Source organism: Eutrema salsugineum, unplaced genomic scaffold, assembly GCF_000478725.1.
Source record: "Eutrema salsugineum unplaced genomic scaffold, Eutsalg1_0 scaffold_16, whole genome shotgun sequence".
Classification (NCBI taxonomy): Eukaryota; Viridiplantae; Streptophyta; class Magnoliopsida; order Brassicales; family Brassicaceae; genus Eutrema; species Eutrema salsugineum.
In genome coordinates, this window is record NW_006256858.1 from 2276880 (window position 1) to 2302225 (window position 25346).

A 25346-nucleotide genomic window follows, 5' to 3' on the forward strand; every position below is an offset into this window, starting at 1 on the left:
AAGTCATTGAGACGTGAGAGGGAGTGTGAGAGCGAGTGAGGTTGACATAGTGTTAGACAGTGAGACAGAGAGTCTATGTCTCTGTGTCTGTGCCTCTCTGTCTATCTCCGCGGCCGAGAAAGAGCCCTTGGTAATGATTTTGCTTGAGAGATATAGAGAGAGAGAGAGAGAGAGAGAGAGAGAGAGAGAGAGAGAGAGAGAGAGAGAGAGAGAGAGAGAGAGAGAGAGAGAGAGAGAGAGAGAGAGAAAAGACTACAAGAGAGAAATTTCTTTTGAAAGAAATGAATTGAGTATTCAAAAAGGGTAACGAGAAAGTCAATGTTATTGAATGAGAAATTTGTCGGCGAGATGTTATTCATATATTTTAGGAAATCATCTTATTTTTTTCTGCAAAAAAATAAAGAGAAAAAGAGACATTATTAAATGCTGGTTTGTTTCCTCGAGATTTCAGTTTTGGCGTGTTGTCCCTCGCCAAGGAAAAAAAAATGTGTATTTATAAAGAGTTAAGGTTTAAGAATGGGTAACTCTCTATCAATTTTTGGACCGATTTAGTCTTTCTTTAGCATAACTATTACTGTATATTAGCGTTTCCTGTTTAACAACATTCTCTTCCACGCCTGAACGTATAAATCATGTTACACATACAAAATTGATCTACATTTAGAAGAAATTAAGATTTGATATATGCATATGTGATGTTCCCTTGTTATTGAAGTTGTTGTCTATTTTTGTACGTGACACATTCTCAGTGGTCGTGTAAGCACTATCACATTTAATATGAGAAGCCTTACGTGTTAAAGCTTAATAAATTAACTCACTCTTATTATATTAACTCTTTATCGATCTAATCATCCCTTTCCTCTCCCGTGAATTATTCAAATTATTACCTTTATAGATCTTTAGAAACTTCTTTTTTCCTTTTTTGGGTGCAAATATCTCTTTTTCTTTCTAAAAGTTAACATTTTCTGTGAGAGGTAAAAAACACATGGTAGATCCACAATACATGTAAAGCATATACATCGATATCGGCAAGTTAGTGAATAATTATAATGGGTATTTTTCGTTGCTAAAACTATAATGGGTAATTTTGCACAAAAAAGAGAGAGAGAGTACCGATTTTCTCTTTTTTTTTAGCAATTTTTTGTTGGTAAAAGCGCGAGCATATAAATGTTTTTTTTTCTAATTAAAACTATGAGACGTAATCAATAACAATGCAATCAATAAAAAATAAATACAGTGAAATATAAATGGTCATAAATGAATATGGTAAAGATACTAAACTTAATCTGTTTGATATCTGATGATCGGCACTCGTAAGACATATCACATATGAATATATTAGGCCACGACTGTGTGGAAGTGGAATTTCTTGGCTTCTACATCTTTAAGAGAGACTTCTGAGTTACAAAAAGAAAGCTTAAATTATTCGTTTTTGACAGAAAATTCGACGGTTAAAGCGATCAACTGATTTCCCGGTCCGTTCGACCCGTAATTAACTGTTGGGAGTTTGGAACACACATGCTAAGCGTTTGCCACGTAACAATATATTGTGGGTCCCATCTCAGTGCCACCTGACCTACCCACACAAAAAGGAAATTGATCTTTTTGTTGTTGCAAAATTGTTAATCACATGTTACAGTTTTGATTTTAAGAATTATCGAACCAGAAATGCAGCAATCATTTTGATTTTGGTTATATATTACTCCGGAAAACATTTAGTATGCACTTATTAGTTAACGGTTTTTGGTTTTATGAGCTGCTTATTCAGTTATTTGCTAGTATAGAGCATGCGTATATAATAGAAGTAATTAAATAAAATGGTTTTGCATTAAAAGCAGTCCATTGAATTGTGTAATTGTGTAGAAGTTCAGTGGGAAAGTAACTGACCCATTTTGAAAATGATGTGTGGAGACTACTACTACTAGTTGATTTGCAACTAACAAAACGAGCCGTGATTTCGGTTAATTATGACGCTGATTTAAATTACTTAATTATCCCAAATGATGATGCGCCATGCATTTTTCTTTTTTTTTTAAATTGTAAATATTCATTAAAATGAAATGTTAGGTGTTACAAATTGAATAAAAAACATGGAAGCAAATTCAATCGGTATTTTTCCGACACCGAAGCTCAAGAACAATAGGAATCAAGTAGCGATAAGGAGCCTGAAAACCCGAAGGAAAGATACGCCATGCATGTGCGTTTCAGTTTTCACGTGGAGTATTAAAAAGTCCCAAGTGATTCGTAAATAATGGTAATTAAGATTGCTTTAAAATCCACGAACATATTGCGTAATTAAGGTAATTTCCATTAAAGTATCTTAAAGACTACTCCATAATGCGGTCAAGTCTCGAGGCAGAAGCAGCACTTTTAATTTGAGCCACGACGTCTTCGGATAAACTGGATATGAGAATGTCATATTCAAGTCAAGCTATATATAACTCGCTCAGCAGATTAGCTGGTTTTACGATAGAAGAAGGTTCCTAGCTCATACTTTCGTTTCGAATTTAAGAAACACATTATGATGTATTGAGCATTTGTGACATTCTTATAACGAGAAACAACTTGTATCTTATTTCGAAAATTCATGAAGCGTAACTAAGCTAGGGACGTAGTTGCATAAAATGTTTGAATAATTACCATAACATCTGCTTCAATTGATTGGAAAATCCTCATCGTTCATGACTCGGTTAGTAGATGTTATGAAGAGCTTTTTGTTTTTGACAAACAAAATAATATCGGTCGTAAAGAGGCAAAGATGTGGATATGGAAAATGTGGTATTAATCATCAATATGATCCACAAATTTTGAGCCAATGGTCACCCATACTTATCTTTGTAATGTATCATGACATTGCTTTAACACGAAAAGTCAAAGCTCTAGAAATCTCTAGTGCAATAGGATTAAACATTTATACTCATGATATCTAAAATAATAGGTGATCTTAGGGTGATTACGAAATCTAAATAGTATTTTTTTAACAAAATCTAAATTATATTTTTAAATCTAGATGGTATTGGTGCCTTGATTCATTTAAAACTATAATTTATTATTTCTTATTTGTCTTTGCATCATCTATCAAGATTGATGATAGCTATTCTATATATTTCAACATAAAAATTATTTATTGAATTATAAAGATAAAACTACACTATTTTTTTGTACAATTCATGCACTTTTATAGAGATGTAAACATCTACTTAAATGATCATTATTCTAATTCATTTAACATCTTTCCATCCATGGATACCGATAATATCACTCTAAAACAGAAGCTAGTTAACTTGATCCATGCAGATGGTGGTATTAAGCACACTGCATATTTAGGCGAACTTCTAGCCAAAGCAACCATATCACTCCGAAACGGAGACACTAGTTGTAGCTGATAGTACTGAGCATACTACATCTTTGGGTGAGCTTTTAGCCATAGTAACTGAGAAAGGAATAGCATTGGTTTTTGTTAAATCGCAAGAATCTCTAGGGAGCGAATTTGGGTACAGGACTGCTACAACCATTGGCGTCAATGGCGGTAGTGAGCACATTCAAGTGGTATGGGACGTGATCAACACGGCTACGACTGCTAGACTAGGTGAAACAGAAGCAGCATTGATCGCCGTTGGTTTTTTCTTTATAAGATCTCTTTCCTATTTGCTTTATTTTAATGAATCAAAAGACTTAATGGTGTCTACGTTGTTTAATTTTGCAATATGCTTTTAGTTTTATAATGTAATAACAATCGTTCCACATTCCATCTCTAAGTTTAGTATGTTATAGAAAGAATTTATATAAACATAAATAATGAACTAGCCCAAGAATGGGGGATTTTAAGCCATTGCCGTTTTTTTTTAATCATGAGTTTCAGCCAAAGAGTTAGTGTAACCGTTAGAAATTATAAACGCTGTGTTATCCTTTCGAAACGTAAAACAAGAAAGAAGAGGTGGTTGAGAGTAAAAGAGAGCACCAAATATAAAAAGAGCAAAACACTAGTTGAATCTATTTTTTCTCCATCGTATCCGAGTTGTGTATTGCTTGGAAAACCCATGAGGACGAGCTAAACTGGGAGCGTAGCTGCACGAGTTTCCTGCAGTGTCTGCAAAAACTTTTTGGAACTCCTTGTCTCTGACTCTGTAAACGCTAACAGATCTACTCTTATCGCCAAATAAAGATGTGAAGAGTGTATCGTTTTTATCAACAAAATAATTTATAGAGAAGTGACTACGATATAACCATGGCCGGATGATATTGACTCGTGGGGAAGGTTGACATACCAGCGAAAAATTTGGTATATCCACAACCATTAGTATAGTCCAAGGCGTGATCAAATGCCTGACCCATATAGATATCTTCTTTGTTTGATGGCATTGCTCTAACACGGAAAGCCGATTTCCCCTGAAGGTCTCAAGTGCAAGAGGATTATACTCATCATACTCAAAAGGAAGGTGATCCAAGAATTGAAACCTTTCTTTGGAAAAATCGAAGCTTTGTATGAAAGCTTTAGAAGAATCTTTTCGAAGACAGATCCAATAATAATTTCCCCGAGAGACTCACTCGACAATGGTACTCTAAGGTGCCAATCAAAACTAATAGTATCGGTTATAACCTTCCACTTATTAGATATGAATTTGTATAACTCAACCCTTGGAGGTCAATCTCTATCAATTACGAGCACATCGAAACCTTACGAGTCTGTAGTCGTGGTTGCTTGGTGATTGGCGGATGTATCCAAGACCGTAGGCATCGTCAAACCAGTGAAAGTCACTGCCGCATTTGACCCATCTTGTCTCTTTCAATGATGGATTCCATATCAAAAGCTGGTTGTCCATGATATACAACAATAGAACAGTGCAGTGAACAATCTTGTACACTTTGATCCTCTTTCGATACTCGTTAGTGACGTTTCTTCTTAAGAGGGAGAGGTCCTCGATTGTTAAATATGGATTGACTATGTTTTCTTGTTGTTTCTCCGCGATGCTGCCAACAGATGATATCTTACTAAGACCATTTTTTTATTAACAGACGATGTTCACCACCATAGGTGTGCATACGAGACGAGTGCTGCTCGAGGAAGGACTCCTCTACAAGCTGCGAGCTCCATTGCTTGCATACTGATCTGAATCTTGCAAGAGATTTTTCTGGAACTCTAGAGAGTATTTCATCTTCCAAGTCGCGTGGAAGGCTCACTGCCATATCGTATGATCTAGTTGTCAAAAGAAAAGAAAGAGAGAGTTGTTATTCATAATCTATTATTGTTCTATAAGGAATTGTGACAGTTTTTTAATCTATATATATTTAGAAACTGTCAAGGGTGGAGAAATGGAAACTCGGACGAGATTTAGCAGGAGTGGGTTGAGAACAAAGAATTTCTTTTATTATAAAATTGTCAAAGTAAAACTTCAATTTACAAAAATTAAAAACGACAATAATGTTTTTTTCAGTGATGAATGACAAAAAAAAAAACATCTTGAATCTGGTGACAGTTTCTATATGTCCACCCTTTCTATACTTACAAAATGCCAACTCATTCTATTAATTTCTTAGGGATATAGTAATCAGTTTTCACCTTGAATCTGGTGAATCTTAAAGCCAAATCTCATGATCAAAAGCCAACATAAAAATTTCGCAACATTCAAATTTTATAAACCAACCTTTTCGAAGTCGATGCCCCGAATCAGATCAGATCCATGGCTTGTCTTGTCTCCTTCCCATCTCCCACTCCTATCGAGTTTTAGTTTTGTTTTCCGTTATTAGGGTTTTAGAGAAGTTTTAATACAAAATAGATGTTCGGCCCAACAAAATGGAAACCGGCCCATCCAAAACTTTTGATTACAACACACTGTTGAACTTTATAATAAACCAGCTAGAACCTTGACCGGTTCTCTCTAATAAATGCACTTGATTGAATTTTCGAGTATCCTGCTAAAAAAAATCTTTTTTGTTTGTTGTTGTTGTAAGGTTAAATAAAGCTTAGATGAACGCGTCTCACATGTGTGATGTGTCATTTGTATCTCGTAAATTTTGACATGCATGTTCAAGTATATAAATAGATCGTAAGAGAGAAAAACAATCTCCCACTAATGTTTCAATTTCTTGGAACACAATCTCTTTTAATATGTAAATGTTAATAAATATTATATCTTATTTCAAGAGAAGATATGACAAGTTCCATATCGTGGAAGATACTCATTCACATGCAGTGCCTGAAACAACGGTCCAAATTTCATCACAACATGAAAAACGCAACGTCCATGAAATCTACATTCCTAAACAAACCAAGAAAAATTTGACGGAGACGAAGAATAAAACGAAGAGAAAAGGTGAAGAAATCCTCAATTATAATTCATTACACGATTCATATGGTCAGAAACATGAAGTGTCCAAATCGACCCGTGCATACAATTCGATTATCAAATGATAACCTAATGCATCTTCATGAAGTGTAGAGATCTTGACCACCTTGAGGAGGCCAACTCACACGGCATTACCTAATTTTCCTTGACGTGGCACTTGAAACACGATGATTCCCTGACAAATGCATAGGAATATGCAACTATATGTGTACTCTAAATCAAAAAGAGGATGTAAGAATAATTTTTAGCATCATTAATAATTAAAATTAATTTGTTAGAATCATTATTTAGTTAGTTTAAATGTAAGTTGTCACTTTATAATCGAGTAGATGATAAAATACATACTCCAGTGTTATCAAAAACTAATGTATGGATATCATTCGAGTTTCTGGTTGATGTTATATGTTTGTTGTGGTTCTAATTTGATTCCTGTAAGAATATTTTATTTTAATGAAGGCCCTTTAACAAAAAAAATAATGTATGAATATCATTAAATAATTCATAATTTGAGTGACTGAGTTATAAATCATTTTTAAATAGAGGTTTGTGGCTTCGAAATCAATCATAATAGAAGAACGTCTATGCATCTCCATCACCAGAGAGCTAAACATTTTTTGGATTTGCTCGGAGGGCAAAATCTTTTGTTTACATTATCAGAATAATCATCTTAAGAAGCAATTTAACAGAATGTAAAATGCATGTGTAAATTATTCACATATAGTTTTTTTTTTGGTAAAATTCATATATAGTTTTATGAACTGATTTATTTTTGCACTTAAAACTTCACAGAGAATAACATTTCAAGATCAGTTTCGAATAATATACCTAAGGACATCTCCCCCAGAGACTTCATTTTTGAAGATCCAAAAACTTCAAATTTGAAGTTTTAGCTGTTTCTCTCCAAAGAGTGACACTTCAAAATAAACTTCAAAAACTTTCTATTTTGCATTATAGTCCTTACTTTTCAGCATAATTGGCTAAACTCATTAAATAATATAAATAACTATAAAATATACATTAAAAAGATTATAGATAATATTAATTAATTAAACATCATTAGTATTATAAAAAACATACAGACATAATCAGAAATAACAAAATAGAATACTAAATTATTCACTGACATTATTTCCGTAATACTTTAATATATGACTAATCAATACATTTCGAAGTGATAAATGTGCTTCTTTAATTTTATCTGTAGACTCTATTGTTGATAGTAATACTCGTGAGTTTATTCGATCTAAACAACCAAAAATCATACAAAAAAAAGAACTCAAGAACAACAACAACTTCCAACTCCAAATATATATAGACAATATTTTGGTGATCTCGAAGGTTCATGATCAAATTTGCCTGATTATTAGTGTTATTGTAGTATTTTAATTTGTGTATTATTTATGTGTGCTTGTAATTTGTGTTTTAGAACTTTATGTTGTATTAATAAATCTGTATAATAATATTATGTTATATTTATGTGTTTTTGTAATTTACTTTTTGTATGTTTTTATGTGATGTTTTAATTTGAAGTTGTTTTTTTAATTTGTATTTAAAAATTACAATTATAAAAATATATATGAAATAATTATCAGACATATTATAAAACTAAAATGATAAATAAACATAACTAAAGTCATTATTTATAAAAATATTTAATTATAAAGACTAAAATGCAAAAGAAAAGATGAATCTTCAAATTTGAAGATCTGAATAATAGAACTTCAAATATAGAGTGTCACTGTTCAGATCTTCAAAATTTGAAGAGTTGAAGTTTCTTTGGGAATGCATAAAACATATGAAGTGTCTTTTGGAGATGCAAAGATACCAGAAAATGTGATCCCCACAGTCACGTGCTTGTAGGGCTCGAAAGCCTAATGGGCCCCATAGCACCGGCTCGAGCAATATGAGCCTATAGGTTTCTGTGTCGCACGTGTGAAGCAAACCAGGGCCCACAACTTCTGGGTACGTTACATACATCATGTATGATTCCCATGTTGACCTGACTGGAGCGGGAGGTGGTGTGTTGGGGACCACCGAATCTGGACCGTTCAAACTTAAACATCGTCGCCAGATCTTACGAACCACAATTACCGGATTACCCAAAAAGGCATCTTTTTATTTCTTTTTAACTCAAAATAAACATACTTATTCTTCTGCAGCTTCACTCATGTTCACGACCGTGCACTCGCGTTTTCATCCGTTGGATTTTTTACCTCGCAGATTCTGATCTCACGGTGAAGAAACCAAGATCAAAGATTTATCCCTTTTCCGCCGAACATCGTCAGATATGAACAAACTTCAAAGTCAAGCTTTTTAAACAGTAAGTAAAGTGAGGTCACAGATTCACTTTCTTTTTTCACTATTTTTTTCAAATTAGTTACCATCAAATCAAAAATACGTAACGATATATATATATATCAAATGTGCTTACACTGTAAAAAAACCCAAAAACAATAAGAAAAGCTTTTATACTGTATAACTTTTGCCTCTGTTTCCTCCTCGTGAAAGAAAAACTCTTTTAGTCTTTTTCGCTCCTCGAGAATTACTCAATTGCTCAACACAAACAAAAACTCAGAAAGAGTGTAAAGTAAATAACAGAGAACAGAGAGAGAGAGAGAGAGAGAGAGAAGAAACAGAGAATGACGGCATCAGGAGGAGGAGGAGAATCGACGGCGGCGGGAGCTGGAGCAACGGGGAGGATGCCGACGTGGAAGGAGAGAGAGAACAACAAGAGGAGAGAGAGAAGAAGAAGAGCCATAGCAGCTAAGATATTCACCGGACTCAGATCTCAGGGCAATTACAAACTCCCTAAGCATTGTGACAACAATGAAGTACTCAAAGCTCTTTGCCTCGAAGCTGGTTGGATCGTCCACGAAGACGGCACCACTTACCGAAAGGTTCCATCTTTCGATCAAATTCGACCAAATTTTTATAATTTATCCAAACACTAAATCGAATTTATCTTTTTCCGACAGGGTTCCCGACCAACAGAAGCATCACCACCGCGCGTGAGCGCGTGTTCGTCAATCCAGCTCAGTCCACAATCATCGGCCTTTCAAAGCCCAATTCCGTCGTACCAAGCGAGCCCAGCTTCGTCGTCTTACCCAAGCCCGACCCGGTTCGACCCGAATCAATCCTCTGCTTACCTCATCCCTTACCTCCAAAACCTCGCTTCCTCGGGAAATCTCGCTCCTCTCCGAATTTCCAATAGTGCCCCTGTCACACCTCCGATTTCATCTCCTAGAAGCTCGAATCCGAGACTCCCGAGATGGCAGATCAGTAATTTTCCGATCTCTGCTCCTTCAAGCCCAACACGGCGTCTCCATCGCTACACATCGATTCCGGAATGCGACGAATCGGATGTCTCGACGGTTGATTCGTGTCGATGGACCAGTTTCCAACCGGTAACCGTTTCTCAGACATGTTCACCGTCGCCAACGTTTAACCTCGTCAAGAATAGCGTTTGCGTTAGCGGCCGCCGCGGCGGAGGAGGAGACGTGTCGGTGAAGCCGTGGGAAGGTGAGAAGATTCACGATGTTGGTATCGATGACTTGGAGCTAACGTTAGGTAACGCTAAAGGACGCGGCTAGGGGTAATATCGTAATTTAACATATATTAGGATGGGATCGGTTCGGGTAACGTGTTTCCGGTTTAACCATAGCTAATAGAAGGATGGTCTAGGTCTTCTTCACGTATTCATGAATTATAACCACTGTACAGTCATTATCAATGCTTCTCATTTCACAAATCTAATTTTCATTTATAATATGTGATGGTGAATATGAAAATGCAAGTGTGTGAGTGAAAAGTGAGAGGGACCATTCCCCATGTGGTGATGGCCTGATGGGGCATGTGAATGTGATTTTTATGATTTTATCTCTCTCTCTAGCTACGCGTGACTTTTCAATGTATCTACCAATTTTTAAATGGACCTGTAATTTGTATTGTTTTTAAGAAATTCATTGAGAAACATTATCCACGAATGAATATATCGTTACGTGACTTTATTTTATTGTTGGAGAATGCTGTTTGCTATAAACATGAGAGGTTGGTTGGTTCATGTGTTCTGAGACTTCTGTCACTATATACACGTTTGACGGGAAAATTATAATTTTTGATTGAGACTGATATTTTTGTAAAGGTATTATTTGGTTTACTTATACAAATTCGGATTCGAAACAGAACGGAGCGGTTTGGATATTCATATTAGCAATTATGACAAAGAAAAACAGGGATAAAACAGTATGTTAGTTTGTTTCATTCAGTGGGCTAAAAACATGTCTTGTAGTAGACTACAATGGGCCGAAACCATATGACCAATAGTCCACGTTTAGTATTTTGTGTTGGTCCAGTTTATATCAAACCCTAGTTCAAAGTTTTGAAACTAGACTAAACGTGTTTATAAATGTTTTATAAAAAATAAACACTTAGACGTCATTCAAATAATAAATCAGAATTTGTAAATAATTTTCAATGTTAAAAAGATATTAGAATAATTAAAACGTTTTAATTATAAAATAGTAAACTGACCAGTCTACGTTGTTTTTTTTTTAATTAACTTTCAATATTCTTTAAATACGAAAATTATATATATTCTTTTTTTTTTGAACAAAAATTATATATATTCTTAAAAAAACATATCTTCAGTCTTACACAATATGTAGGCAACAGTAATTTCAGATAAACCATAAATTACTCCTTGTTGTATAATTCCTATCCCTACGTTTTCGAGAATTGAAGAGCTGAATTTGAAGTCGGACAACACTATACGCAAATTAAAAGCATATCATATTTACGTAAGACATAAATTAACGTGGCTTGAGCTGGATAGAAATACATTTAACTGTGAATAATTATTCGAGATATAGTACGCAACTCCAGAGAAAACAAGACACTTTTATCTTTATTTCATCAGGAATGTATATATCTTTTTCGACCGAACGTGGCTGCTCTTAATTTAGTCGACAGCTCGCTCATAGCATCCGTCATGGTGTCGCTATGTTACTTCGACGCTCAGTAGCATGACAATAAGTTAATAATTCAATCCCAAATACGGCACCGTTCACGCAGCTCAACGTTGATAATTTTGTTTGAATAAATCAAATGCTGAATACTTTTCCATCATAAAAGTCAAATGTTGATAATAACTACCATTTATTATGAGGTCATGAGGATATGTATTGATAATAGCTACCATTTATTATGAGGATGGGGACGTTTTTCGACTGATTTGATAATTGAGATAAAGATCTGTTTGATCCCCAAGAAGCATCATACCGAATATATATACATACGACGGAGTTTAGGCTTCTGAATTATTTTCAAAGTTTGGTTGTTTGAAGTTTAAACGGATTCTCCAACATATTGTGTTGGAAACTTACTATGTTTTTCTGGCAGAAAAAGTTTTTTTCTTATAACATCTTGTTGGCACATGAAGTTCACATGTTTTGGAGTGTACATTATAGGATACAAACAGACTTCAACGAATCATAGGGAAAAAAAAAAGACTTCAAAGCAACTAGTTATAACATATTGAATAAGGTGTTTGATTGAATAGAGTGGAGCTTCCTACACACAATAATGTTTAAGATGAGTTGGCTTTTTGAGACAACTCGGCTTTTATGGATAATAATATAAAGTACGACCAGTCACCTGTAACTTCATGCTCAGTGATAATCCAAAAGGACACCTGTTATTACCAGAAGATTAAAATAAGGATATTGATTAGTATCGCCATATTAATTTATCTTATGATGTAATGAGGTTACAATCATAGATATTGACACGATCAAAAAAGTTTCTCACATATTATAGGGTTTGCAAAGGCCAAATATACGATCTTTCATCTCTTACCAATTAAGAGATGTCAACGCGATGATATATGAATATATTGAGGATTGTCTTTAATGCGGCTAATGCCCTTGACAGTTGACACCATATAAACTTTAATTTGAAGAAGAAAAAACTTGCTATCAATTATGGAAAGGTAACTAAAGAAAAACGAGAGAAAATTTAAGAGTATTCGGGGGATAAACATGGAAAGAAAGAGATAGAATTACCTAGCGATTTCGAACAATTAAAAGGCTCTAATTAAAACAACTTTATTATCTAAACAAAAATTGTTGTTTCTGGTGAACTAAAAAGATTCTGCTAAAGTGAACTGAAGAATATAACGGGTCTTCAGTTAAATGTTGAAGCAACCTCATTTTTTTGTAAGCATTTACGTGTCTTTTTGGTTAGATGCTGAAGCAACCTCATTTTTTGTGTGATCAATATATAGAAGTGATGCAATTAAGTGAGAGCAACAAACTACTGTCTTAAAAGAACCGATAAATCAAAAGCACGTAGGGTAACATGATTTGAGCAAATTGCATCCTTACAGTGACATTATTCAAGCATCTATAACTCATTCCCACAAGCTACGACCATCCTCCTAGATTTTATTATTCTTATTTCGTAATTTGAATTGTATTTGTATGCATATTGTACATAACATAACTATCATAAGTTTATTTTATGTGAGTTTCATAATTGCATATATATATATATATATGTAATGTACATTTGAATGAGCTAAAATGTTATAGAATACTGTGATCACTGACCAAGCATCTAAAAAAACATAGTTCCTTACTAGCAAGTACAAGAAAAGCATCTAAGAAGCTCTGCATACAATATACATCACACATATACAGACACTACATTATGCATAGTGGCCAATGTGTCATACAATATAAAAAAATGGGTCGTGTCTCGTGTGTAATGTAGCTCTGTGTTATGTATACACACCCTTAAGACTATTACAAGATGGATCATTCACGCGACGACTCACGTGGTAATGATTTTCTCTATATAAATATATATGGACTTCACAGTCTTCACTGAAATACAGTTACACCTGGATAATTATATTAATATTCTTGTTTGTATACTACAAGACAATTAATATGGTAGATTGGACCTTATATTATATACTTTTTACAAAACGTTGGGAAACTTTTGGTTCTATATATTAAACTCACTTGCAACTATCAGAGAGTCACACACACACAACAAACAAAAAAAAAAGAAGCCAACGTTCATCAATAGAGGCTAGCTATGCAGATCACAAGACCACATGCTGCCATGTTAGCTAGCCCGGGAATGGGCCACGTCATCCCGGTGATCGAGCTCGGAAAACGCTTAGCTGGATCCCACGGCTTCCACGTCACCATCTTCGTCCTTGAAGCCGACGCAGCCTCCGCTCAATCCCAATTCCTCAACTCACCTGGCTGTGACGCGACCCTTGTTAACGTCATAGGCCTCCCGTCTCCGGATATCTCCGGTTTAGTTGATCCATCAGTCAATTTCGCGATCAAGATCTTGTTCATGATGCGTCAAACCATTCCAACCCTCCGATCAAAGATCTCGGAGATGCAACACAAACCAACGGCTTTGATCGTGGACTTGTTTGGCTTGGACGCGTTACGGCTCGGTCGTGAGTTCAACATGTTGACTTATATCTTCATCGCTTCAAACGCACGTTTTCTCTCGGTGGTTATGTATTTCCCAACGCTGGAGAAAGACGTCGAAGAAGAGCACATAATCAAGAAGAAGCCCTTGGCTATCCCTGGATGCGAACCGGTTCGGTTTGAAGATACAATTGAAACGTTCCTTGATCCGACCGACCAGATATACCGGGAATTTGTTCCTTTTGGTTTAGTTTTCCCAACGGCTGATGGTATTATTGTGAACACATGGGATGACATGGAGCCCAAAACTTTGAAATCTCTTCAAGACCCAAAGCTCTTGGGTCGGATCGCTCGTGTACCGGTTTATCCAATTGGTCCTTTGTCCAGACCGGTTGATCCATCCAAAACTAATCATCCGGTTTTGGATTGGTTAAACAAACAACCGAACGAGTCGGTTCTTTACATTTCATTCGGAAGCGGCGGCTCTCTCTCGGCTAAACAGCTCACCGAGCTGGCTTGGGGGCTCGAGTTGAGTCAGCAACGGTTCGTTTGGGTGGTTCGACCGCCGGTAGACGGTTCAGCTGACAGCGCGTATTTTTCGGTTAACAGCGGCAAAATACAAGACGGTACACCGGATTATCTACCGGAAGGGTTTGTTAGCCGGACTCACGAGAGAGGACTTGTGGTCTCTTCTTGGGCCCCGCAGGCCGAGATCCTGGCCCATCAAGCCGTTGGTGGGTTTCTGACTCACTGTGGTTGGAACTCGGTTCTTGAAAGCGTCGTTAGCGGTGTTCCGATGATCGCTTGGCCGCTTTTCGCGGAGCAGAAGATGAACGCGACGCTGCTCATCGAGGAGCTTGGAATCGCCGTCCGGTGTGGGAAACTTCCGTCGTCGGAGGAAGTGATTTCGAGGGTGGAGATTGATGCGACGGTGAGAAAGATCATGGTGGAGGAGGAAGGTTGCGAGATGAGAGAGAGGGTTAAGAAGCTTAGGGATACGGCGGAGACGTCACTGAGTTGTGATGGTGGATCGGGTCACGAATCGTTGTCGAGAGTGGCAAACCAGTGCGACTGTCTTTTGGAGCGTTCCAGAGGAATGGCTCGTGGTGCCTAGGAATGATTTTACCGTTTTGAAAAATTACGTTTGAACTGCGTGCCGTTTTACTGTTTTTGAAATATTGTTTTTTTTTTTTTCGTTTCCGAGTCTTGCGCTTGCCACATGGTATCACGTTTTATTGTTTCAGCGCCACTTGCAATCTGCCAATCACTAATGTATCTACATTGTATAAATAAATAAATGGTGTTTAGTTTGTATAATAATGTGTTTTTTTATAATCTAGAAGTCTTTGGTTATTGAACATAAGGTTGTATATTTGACGTCAATCTGAAGCGTTGATTTATTTTTCTTGTGTAAGAATCTGATGATGTATGAAATCACTATGGTGATTGTTATTGCTTTATTTATCTTAAGATTTTTTAATCAGCCAATAATAGTAATCCTCCTTAGGTGATTGTATTATATAATCAAGCTAGTCACTGTACGTCACATCGAACTAAAAAAGGTAAAAAGGGAGTAGCTCAGTTTTGTCTTCTACTTACCTTTTCATCCAACTTTATTAATCTCTTATATATATGTTAACGAATCTTTGTTAACGAATCTTTATTAACGAATCTTTGATTTTCTTATTTGATTAGTTAAGGAAACTTTGATCTAATTGGGACTGCGATTAAGAAGAAACAAATTACACATTATTTTAAGCCCAAAATTTTGCATTTATCAATTGACTATCATATGCATAGTGCTATTAGTGCATTGTCCACCGGAAAATGTACGCAGTCTGGTCCCCTTCGTCTATCGTATTTTAAATTCTCTCGTCTTATATGCCATTATGTAACAGATTGACATGCGGTGATACGGTGATAGTCGTAGATTTATTACAAATGGTTATATTATCTCCACTTGAAAAGGTTACATAATATAAGTTGAATCTTTATATACCTAGAACATGATATGATTGGTAATTTGGTCATGAGATTATTAATTTATATATGGCACTGGAATTGGTTTATATAGATAGCTTAGTTTCATGTGAAAACCGGAAATTGTAAGAATTGGTTACTCATATTTGATCTACTTTAAAACTAGTTATCAGTTTAATTTCAAAATGTATATAATAGAAATAATAAAGGTGTTGCCATGTGCTTGAAGCCAGTTGATAAGCTCCAACTCCTTGAATTACTTATCTTCCAAACCAATTACAAAACTAAGAACCCTAAATTCTAAGTACACCTTGAACAGAGACGCAGCTCTGAGCCTACAAACACGCAGGTTTGTTGATACACTTCACATGCATAATCCATAAAGAACAACAACGACTTCTAATTCCTTTGTAACAGCAAACCCTCTGTTTGCTTCCAAAGCTTCTCTTCAACATAACTAGTCTTCGCGAGTCTTCTCTTTACTCTGCCACACATAGTGTCCCACGTCGTATCACCAATCGAGCTGGCAACTAAGTTTTATATGTTCCAGTTTAAGACTGTATATCATTGATTGCAACCAATCTCGCTTTGTTAATTGTTTGGAAACGATTTTAGATCACCAATCTCTCTTTTTCGTTATGCAACATAACTAATGCTTTTTCTCAAAGACATAACTACGGACTGGAACAGAGCAAAGAGACTATTAAAACACCTACATTAGTAATGCTTTACTTTGAATAATATTATTTATAAACCAAAAATCTAAAACCCTATAAATCCGAAGATAGGCCGATCCAACAAGGACTGGACACTAATAGCAATTTAAAAACTATATTTGTCCTTTTTAAATAAAAAAAGTAAAAGAAAAATTTTTGCGTTCATCTAGTCCCTCTAGTATGCAGATATCGAAATATCTGTTACATATACTGATCAAATTTTTATAAAACCAAAAGCTAAATATAAACAAAACAAAAAATTGACATCACCAGCAATTTTACTGATAAAATAAAAATTGGGCAGGTTTTGTATAAGACAACTAAGGTGGTAGATACGACTCTAACCCCAAATAAAGGTGGTAGATACAATAATACAAACGTTTTATGTGAAAAATAAGATATTATACTTAAACGTCTGAAGACTTTTGGTTTTATATATCAAACGCACACATCAACCAAAAAAAAAAAACAAATCGTCGATCAAAGACATGGAGATTACAAGACGACATGCTGCCATGTTTGTTAGCCCGGGAATGGGCCACGTCATCCCTGCGATCGAGCTCGGAAAACGCTTAGCTGGATCACACGGCTTCCACGTCACCATCTTCGTCCTCGAAGCCGACGCAGCCTCCGCTCAATCACAATTCCTCAACTCACCTGGCTTCAACACGGCCCTTGTTGACGTCATCGGCCTCCCGGCTCCGGATATCTCCGGTTTAGTGGACCCATCAGCCCTTATTGGGATGAAGATCATGACTATGATTCGTGAGAGCGTTCAAACCCTCCGATCAAAGATAGCTGAGATGCAGCACAAACCAACGGCTCTGATCGTAGATGTGTTAAGCTTGGAGGCTTTACGTCTCGGTGGCGAGTTCAACATGTTGACTTATCTCTTTATCGCTTCAAACGCGCGTTTCGTCGCGTTGATGATGTATTTCCCAACGCTTGACAAAGACGTCCAAGAAGAGCATATAATCAAGAAGAAACCCTTAGCTATACCGGGATGTGAACCGGTTCGGTTTGAGGATACTTTCGAAATTTTCCTTGACCCGTCGAGCAAGATTTACCAAGAATGTGTTCCGCTCGGTTTAGTATATTCGACGGTTGATGGTATTATTGTGAATACATGGGATGATATGGAGCCCAAGACATTGAAATCTCTTCAAGACCCAGAGCTCTTGGGTCAGATCGCTCGTGTACCGATTTATCCGATTGGTCCTTTGTCTAGACCGGTTGATCCATCGAAAACTAATCATCCGGTTATGGATTGGTTAAACAAACAACCGGATGAGTCCGTGCTTTACATCTCTTTTGGAAGCGGCGGGTCTCTCCCGGCTAAACAGTTAACCGAATTGGCGTGGGGACTCGAGCTGAGTCAGCAACGGTTCGTTTGGGTGGTCCGACCACCGATAGCCGGTTTAGCTTGCAGCGAGTATTTATCGGTTAAAAGCAGCGAAATACAAGACGGTGCGCCTGATTATCTACCGGAAGGGTTTGTTAGCCGGACTCACGAGAGAGGCCTCGTAGTCCCTTCATGGGCCCCTCAGGCCGAGATTCTGGCCCATCAAGCCGTTGGTGGGTTTCTGACTCACTGCGGCTGGAACTCGATTTTCGAGAGCGTTGTAAGCGGCGTTCCGATGATCGCTTGGCCGCTTTTCGCAGATCAGATGGTAAACGCGACGCTGCTCAACGAGGAGCTTGGGATCGCCGTTCGATCTAAAAAACTGCCGTCAGAGGGAGTTATTTCAAGGGTGGAGATCGAGACGTTGGTGAGGATGATAATGGTGGAGGAAGGTTGCGAGATGAGAAAGAAGGTTAAGAAGCTTAGGGACACGGCGGTGAAATCGCTGAGTCGTGACGGTGGATCGGCACACGAATCGTTGTCGAGAGTCGCCGAGGAATGTGAACGTCGTTTGGAGCCTGTTAGAGGCACGGCACGTGGTGCCTAGCAAATGCTTACCGTTTTTTATTTTTACGTTTGAACTGTGTGTCATTTGAGTGTGTTTTTCAGTTTCCGGGCCTTACCACATGTCACTTGCTTTTAATAATGTCTAATCTACGTTGTACAAAGTGTTTAATATGTATGATAATTTTTTTTTTAAATCAGAAAAAACCCTCTAATTCGGTCTTAGGTTGGCAATGGAAGGTCTGTATATGATCTAAAATATTTGAAGACTTGAACTTGATCTAAAACGTTGACTTAAAAAAACTCTTGTATAAGAATATATGATATGATGTACAAAATCATTGTCATGGCGGTATGGTAACTAAATTTATGTAATATGATTTCTTAATCATTACTAATTCCTTAAGGTAATTGTACTACAAAATTTATAATAACGTCACAGACTACATTATCGACCTAAAGAAACAAAAAGGAAGTAGCTCAGTTTTGTCTTAAAATACAGGTTTTGTTTTTTTTCTTACAAAGATACCAATTGGAGAGTGATCCAAAGATCAAATGAAGAAATACAGCTTTTAAGCAAGGAAAGGAAGAGAGTCACAGAACAACAACCAAAGCCGAGAGAGTAGCCGGATACATTCACTCGATGAAGTGGAAAAGGCCGAACCATGTAGTGTGATAAACAAGTGATCCAGCTTTTTGTTTATCAATCTCTCTATATGCATTTTTCACGACGAGGGAGGCATGGGGGCACTCGAAAACAACGATAGGTTTACTTAAACATAAAATACATCAATCATTTTAAGCGATGACGTGCGTTATTACAAATTCAACCGGCAACAAATATTTTATCATTAAATATAAAACTATACCAAATCACTCACTTGTTTATTATACATTGTCTACGGAATATGCTCAGTACTCTCCGTGCTTTTGATTTGGACATTAATTCTTCTGACTCTATTTGTTTATTATAATTTACATTCGATTTTTCTTTGTGATTTGAGTTTTTGGTTGAATTAGTCTTCCAACCGTACAACCTCGTCGGACGTTCAACAACACAATGATATTTATCGTTGTTATCCCAAAAGTGCTCTTCAACACAAAAGTTTCCGTCCAACCTTAATCCTATAAGGTTTCTGGTGAGAGGCATAGTATGATTATGTGTTAATAAAGAAAAAACTCAAAACCAAATAATTTAGGTTCTTTTCATTTGTATATTCATTTTATACATAAGTGAAGGTTAAAAAAAAAATCAATATATATATTTTTGCATTATGCATGGTTTAAACTATGGTCTATAACATATTGACAGTAAAAACACAAACCAGTAGAATACAAATCATAGTCTAAACATTTTAATATCAATTAATATATTTTGTTATTCAACTTGACGATGTAACATATTTTCTATGTAAAATAAGTAAAACCTACACATGTCCATATCTAAAAATATGATGATATTATTTCCAGACTCCTAACCTAACCATGCTTTCCCTTTAGGGCTGGTAGCGCCCTGGTAACATCAATAGCTGGTCTCGAATGAGTTGGTTTGACCGACGGAAAGCATAGGAGCAGATAAGTTCAGTCTGGCGGCTGAGATAAACAGACCCCCAGGCCAGAAGCTCCAAGCCTTAACTACAATCTTCTTCGATGCTCTCTTTTTATTTTTAGAAAGGGGTGGTACTATAAAAAGAGTCAAGGATCCTCTGCTCCCCTTTGTTTTAGCAACTTAAGCTATAATCCTGTAATTTTAAAGATTTTTCTTCCTTCATTTTTTAGCTCTTTCTAAAATTATAACTCAAAAATATTTCCAATTACAAGATGGAAATGATATATATTCTTCATAGGTACTAGGTACTATTTGGTCTTCATAGTTAATTTTCATAACGCAGAAGAAGATCCCGATAACCTTCAATTCAATACTGAAAGCTTGTGGTGAAAGAAACCTTAAGAACAACACCCATCAGCTCCTCGATCTATTATTCCCAAGAGAAACAATTAGTCAAATCAATGTTCACGGCCACGACATTCCCTTCTAGTGGTTAACCCTTAGTCAATAGATCCTAAACACTGGATAGAAACTGATCATAACAATGCAATGGCAGAGCTTGTTAGAAAACCCGTAGGTGATGTAAACGCTCAAGACGAGATCCGTACTTGCATTGGAATCAAACAAAATGAGAGAATCCTTAAATATATCATTGGAATTATTGAATGCAGCACCAGCGATCATGTGCAATGCATGGCGTTGTATACAATATAAACTTTAGTGACACTTTAGTTTAGTCTATACTGTATACTGATAACACTTTGTACCCCTTTGAAATTTTATAGATACATAAAAATGACTAGAAATTGCATAATCTTCAGTGACGTGTTCATTTTAACAAACCTCTCTTCTTAATGGTTGACCTAAGCCATTAGAAATCAATCTCCACATAAAATATTAATATACGGTGCCGTTTTCATATTTCATATGTTTTTTGTGCCTCTGATTTTCATAGAATTGGATTAAAATATACTAATACTGAATCACTGTCTTCCGGTCATGTGGAGATTTATCATATTAGAATTAGAACTAAGCAACAACTTTTTTGGGACCGAGTGACGCGTTTGTAATATTTTTGCTCTGCGCCTTAGTGAATACCACTTTTCAAAAAAAAAAATTAGAAGTTTTTTTTCCTTTTTTGTATGGCATATTTTCTTGGTAAATAAATGTCAATTTCTTATTTTTAATAATTCTTTTATTTGTATTTCTTTTGTGGGAGACTCAATAAAAGAATGGAAAATATGTTATTTTAGGAATTTCTCTTATATGAAAGAAAGCAATGAGAAATGAGTTGTATGGAGATATTTCCCTTAAATGAAAAGAGGGTATTAACGGACAAAAAGTAGGTATTTAACTATTTATAGTTAACAGACGGTTCTAATAGATACAAGCAAAATTTGTTATTTAAAGCTTTCAACTATGGCCCTTAAATGGGAAAAAGATATCAATTTAGCTAGTTTTTACATGAGAAACTAATTGATAATATTGAAAATGTTATATTTTCTTAATTACATGAGAAATATGTAGATTTAGTTTTTACACCAATATTGAATTGATTGTTTAGCACAATTTAAAACCGTCACTTAACACTATTTCTTACTTTTTTTTAACATCAATCATGTTAAAATTAATCGTTTATCATTGAAATTACTAATGATGTGATTAGATTTTTCTTATTCATAATATATATATACATACATATATAATAGAAATATATATAAAATTAGAAAATATATAATAATTTATATTTTAATAGTTTTTTATCTAAGAAATTTGGCTAAACTAAAACCTAAATATTATCCAGAAAATGAAACGGAATACATATTTTTTTTTTAAATGATTTTTTGTATGCCATACCATTTGTAAATTATAAATATATATAATAATTTTTAAAAAGATATATTTTCATGTAATAAAATGGTCAGAAACTGAACACTTAAATATTATGTTGAAACAGAAACGGAGCAAATTTTTTTTTTTGTTTGGTACATGTTTTTTTTTTTTGTTACTTGAAATGATTTTTGTTTCCTTTTTCTTTGCGCTATACCATTTGTACATGTCATGCCTATAATTTTTTCTAAAAGAGGCACAGTTGCATAACAGGGCCACATAGATTTTAAGGAGATAAGAAGCGTAAGATTCTGAAGGAAACCACGCCATACTTAGTGATAAACACTTCAATTCAAATTAATGAGTTTTAATTGCCAGTTAATACATAAAACAAATTTTCGATTTTTCTTTCCTTCTTGTCCCACTGTATCTGGAGCGTCCATTTTATTGAATCATACACGTCTCAAAAACGTTTTACAATTACACAAGTACCCCCAGAAGTTTGCAGTAGTATAAATACGAACATGTATTTCCTCTTCATATCATCTTCTTCCTCACTCACTCACTTACAGTCTTAAGAAAAGAAAGCTAAAATGTTCCAGAGAACTCAAGCAATGGCAGTTGCTTCGGCGATGACGCTTTACCCAAACTACCCTTTCTTCTTGTCGCCGTCTGACCCTGAAAGAGTCGAGTATGTTGATAACTCATTCGACTTTAACATCGGGAGAGAACTGCTGCTCGACCCAAACGACATCGTGACGAGAGAGATGATTGGAGAAGGAGGCTACTCCATCGTCTACAAAGGCTTGTGTGTTTCCTCTCTCTCTCTCTTTCTTTCTCTCTCTCTCTCTTTCTCTCTCTCTCTCCCTCTCCCTCTCTCTCTCTCTCTCTCACTCTCTTTCTCTCTCTCTCTCTTTCTCTCTCTCTCTCTCTCTCTCTAGATCTTTAAGATTTTTGTTTTCTTTATTTTATAAATTAAATGCGTTTAATTAATTGATATTTTGTTAAGGATAAGGTTCCTCTTCTATGTTTGTTTGTTATATATTTTGTTTCTTCCATTTTGATTTAATTTTCAGTTTATGAGTGTATCTAAAGAATTTAGGGCTCAGCTTTTCAGGGTATGAGTTTAGGTGTCCTTTTGCTGATTGAAAACGAACTGCACTAGGATTGTCTTCTTCTTTTATTGTTAGGGTTTCCCCAAACAAAATTAGGCGATTTCATGTTTTTTTTTTGTTGTTGTTGTCAAAGTTTCATTTCATACAGTAAGTGAAGTTTTGGGTACTGTCATGAGGCAAATAATCTTTGTCAATTGTATTCAATTAGATCTACACCAACAGTTTGTGTCTCTGATGTTTTTTTTTACATAGAAACCGTTAATGACAAAATCTTAATCAGTGGCATGCATAAGAATGAACTTTCTTGCTAATCACTGTTTTTGATTACCATCTAACTACCTCAAACATTCGTATATATTCTGGGGTTTTTCATGTGTTCTCTCTAATGATTTATAGATTCAAAAGTTTCATTCCTGTGGCGGTGAAGATAGTGCAGCCAAGTCGAACAGCTGCTGTAAGCAGACAGCACAAGGAAAAGTTTCAGGAGGAAGTGCTGTTCCTATCCAAGATTCATCATAACAACATTGTTAAGGTAAAATGAACAAAAAAAATAAAAAACTTTTGGTGTTAGATTTCAGTATTAGTAAACATGGTTTTTGATGAAATTATGACAGTTTTTTGGAGCTTGCATTGAGCCACAGCTGATGATTGTTACCGAACTCCTCGAAGGCGGTACTCTTCAGAAGCTCTTGTGGGACTCTCGTCCAATCCCTCTTGATCTGAAGATGTCACTAAACTTTGCTTTGGATATCTCTCGAGCCATGGAGTATCTGCACTCAAAAGGCATCATTCACCGTGATCTGAAGCCAAGTAATATATGCTCCATTAATATTTACATACGCTTACTTGTAAAGAAAAACAAATTGAGAGTTTGCTTCCTGTGTCCAGGGAATGTGCTGGTAACAAGTGATCTGACAGAAGTGAAGTTGGCTGATTTTGGACTTGCAAGAGAAGAGACTGCGAGTTGTATGACTAGTGAGGCTGGCACTTACAGATGGATGGCTCCTGAGGTTGAATCTATGAGCACAATCTTTGACAACAATGTTTCATAAGAAAAATCTATAAATGAATGTTTTATATGCATGTTTTGTACCCACAGGTCTTTAGCCGTGAGCCGCTCAGAATTGGGGAGAAGAAGCATTATGATCACAAAGCTGATGTTTACAGCTTCGCTATTGTTTTCTGGGAGTTGCTTACTAACAGACAACCATTCAGTGGACTGCATCAAATCACTGTGCCATATTTTGTGAGCCAGGTAATTAAGAACTCACAAAACCAATATTTTTTACCCGGAATCTCTTGAAAATGGAGCTGATTTTGAAAATATTGTATCTTCTTTTCTCACAGAAAGAGAGGCCAAGCCTTAGGGATTTGCCGGATGAAATTGTCTCCATTCTGGAATCTTGTTGGGCAGAGGACTCGAACGCACGCCCTGAGTTTAAGGAGATTACTGTCTTGTTGACAAACTTGATGAGCAGTTTGTACTCAGACACAGACAGTAGCTGTGGTGCAACAGTAATAATGAACTATCTATCTGATGATCTCGATACGATAGATGAGGGTTCAATGACCAATCTGACTCAAGATGAGGGTTCAACGACCAATCTGATTCAGGAGAGGGAGCCTGAGGAGAGGAGGAGGAAGAAAAAGAAGAAAGTGATGAATTTCATCCGTCCTTTCTTCAAGATGTTCAGGGCTTGTTTGTACAAGCCATGACCCAACTTTGTGTTTCTCATAAAGGTTGGAAAGAAAAATGGCGTTGAGCTCCTTTAATTTCATGTTTTTTTTTTTTTTTGTTGAAGACTTCTTTCATTACAAAACCCATAGGAAGTTGGTCGTTGAAACAAAAAGACAAAGACTGCAAATTTAGTCAGTGTTTGTTAATTTGTTATTTTTGGGTTTTGTTGTTGTTGTCGTTGTTGTTGTTGTTGTTTCAAATATAAAATAAAATAAAAAAGCTATGCATTGCCATTTTTCTTTTCACAGAAACTCCAGCTATATTTTACATGAATCCATGTTTTATCGTTATGGAAAATATATGTCCATTGAATAAATCTCAGGTAGGTTTGGATAACTTTAACATTTTAAATTTGAATGATAATCATCATATTTGACCCCCCCCCCCCAAAAAAAAGAATGATAATCATCATAATACAGATTTATGGTACGATTAGTTAGGGATGTATATGTATAGATATTATTCTATTGTGTAAATTGTATTTGTAGTCTTGTTAAAAAAATTGTATCACACTATATATAATATATATATATATATTTACTGGCTGTTAATAAACCTTCGGTTTGGCCAGCTTTCCAACTTACGATGCATCAATGAATGGCGTGTGTACTAAGAGTTTTCCGGTAAAATTTTATGTCGCATCAGGTTTTCCTTCTTATGTCGCATGATCTTTATCATGAACGATCCTTTATCTGTGTAAAAAAGGGTTTTTGT

The 25346-nt window shown here is 35.8% G+C and overlaps 4 protein-coding genes and 1 pseudogene across 4 annotated transcripts; 4 read left to right on the plus strand and 1 right to left on the minus strand.

Annotated features, from left to right (window-relative positions):
• Positions 1–3983: 3983 nt before the first annotated feature.
• On the minus strand, positions 3984–5187 carry LOC18021149 (annotated as a pseudogene).
• A 3665-nt stretch (positions 5188–8852) lies between these two features.
• Positions 8853–10113, plus strand: LOC18021150 (BES1/BZR1 homolog protein 1). The gene is made up of 2 exons (XM_006403943.2): positions 8853–9244; positions 9323–10113. Exons 1-2 carry the CDS (start codon positions 8987–8989, stop codon positions 9935–9937), a joined length of 873 nt encoding a protein of 290 aa, XP_006404006.1. The 5' UTR covers positions 8853–8986; the 3' UTR covers positions 9938–10113.
• Positions 10114–13395: 3282 nt separating this feature from the next.
• LOC18021151 (UDP-glycosyltransferase 72E1) lies at positions 13396–15145 on the plus strand. The gene has a single exon (XM_006403944.2). It carries the CDS (start codon positions 13446–13448, stop codon positions 14910–14912), a length of 1467 nt encoding a protein of 488 aa, XP_006404007.1. The 5' UTR covers positions 13396–13445; the 3' UTR covers positions 14913–15145.
• Positions 15146–16799: 1654 nt separating this feature from the next.
• On the plus strand, positions 16800–18597 carry LOC18021152 (UDP-glycosyltransferase 72E1). The gene has a single exon (XM_006403945.2). It carries the CDS (start codon positions 16983–16985, stop codon positions 18441–18443), a length of 1461 nt encoding a protein of 486 aa, XP_006404008.1. The 5' UTR covers positions 16800–16982; the 3' UTR covers positions 18444–18597.
• A 3788-nt stretch (positions 18598–22385) lies between these two features.
• On the plus strand, positions 22386–24647 carry LOC18021153 (serine/threonine-protein kinase STY17). The gene is made up of 6 exons (XM_006403946.2): positions 22386–22587; positions 23291–23426; positions 23509–23704; positions 23783–23904; positions 23994–24149; positions 24242–24647. The coding sequence occupies exons 1-6, from the start codon at positions 22394–22396 to the stop codon at positions 24608–24610; spliced, it is 1173 nt and encodes a 390-aa protein (XP_006404009.1). The 5' UTR covers positions 22386–22393; the 3' UTR covers positions 24611–24647.
• The last annotated feature ends 699 nt before the right edge of the window (positions 24648–25346 follow it).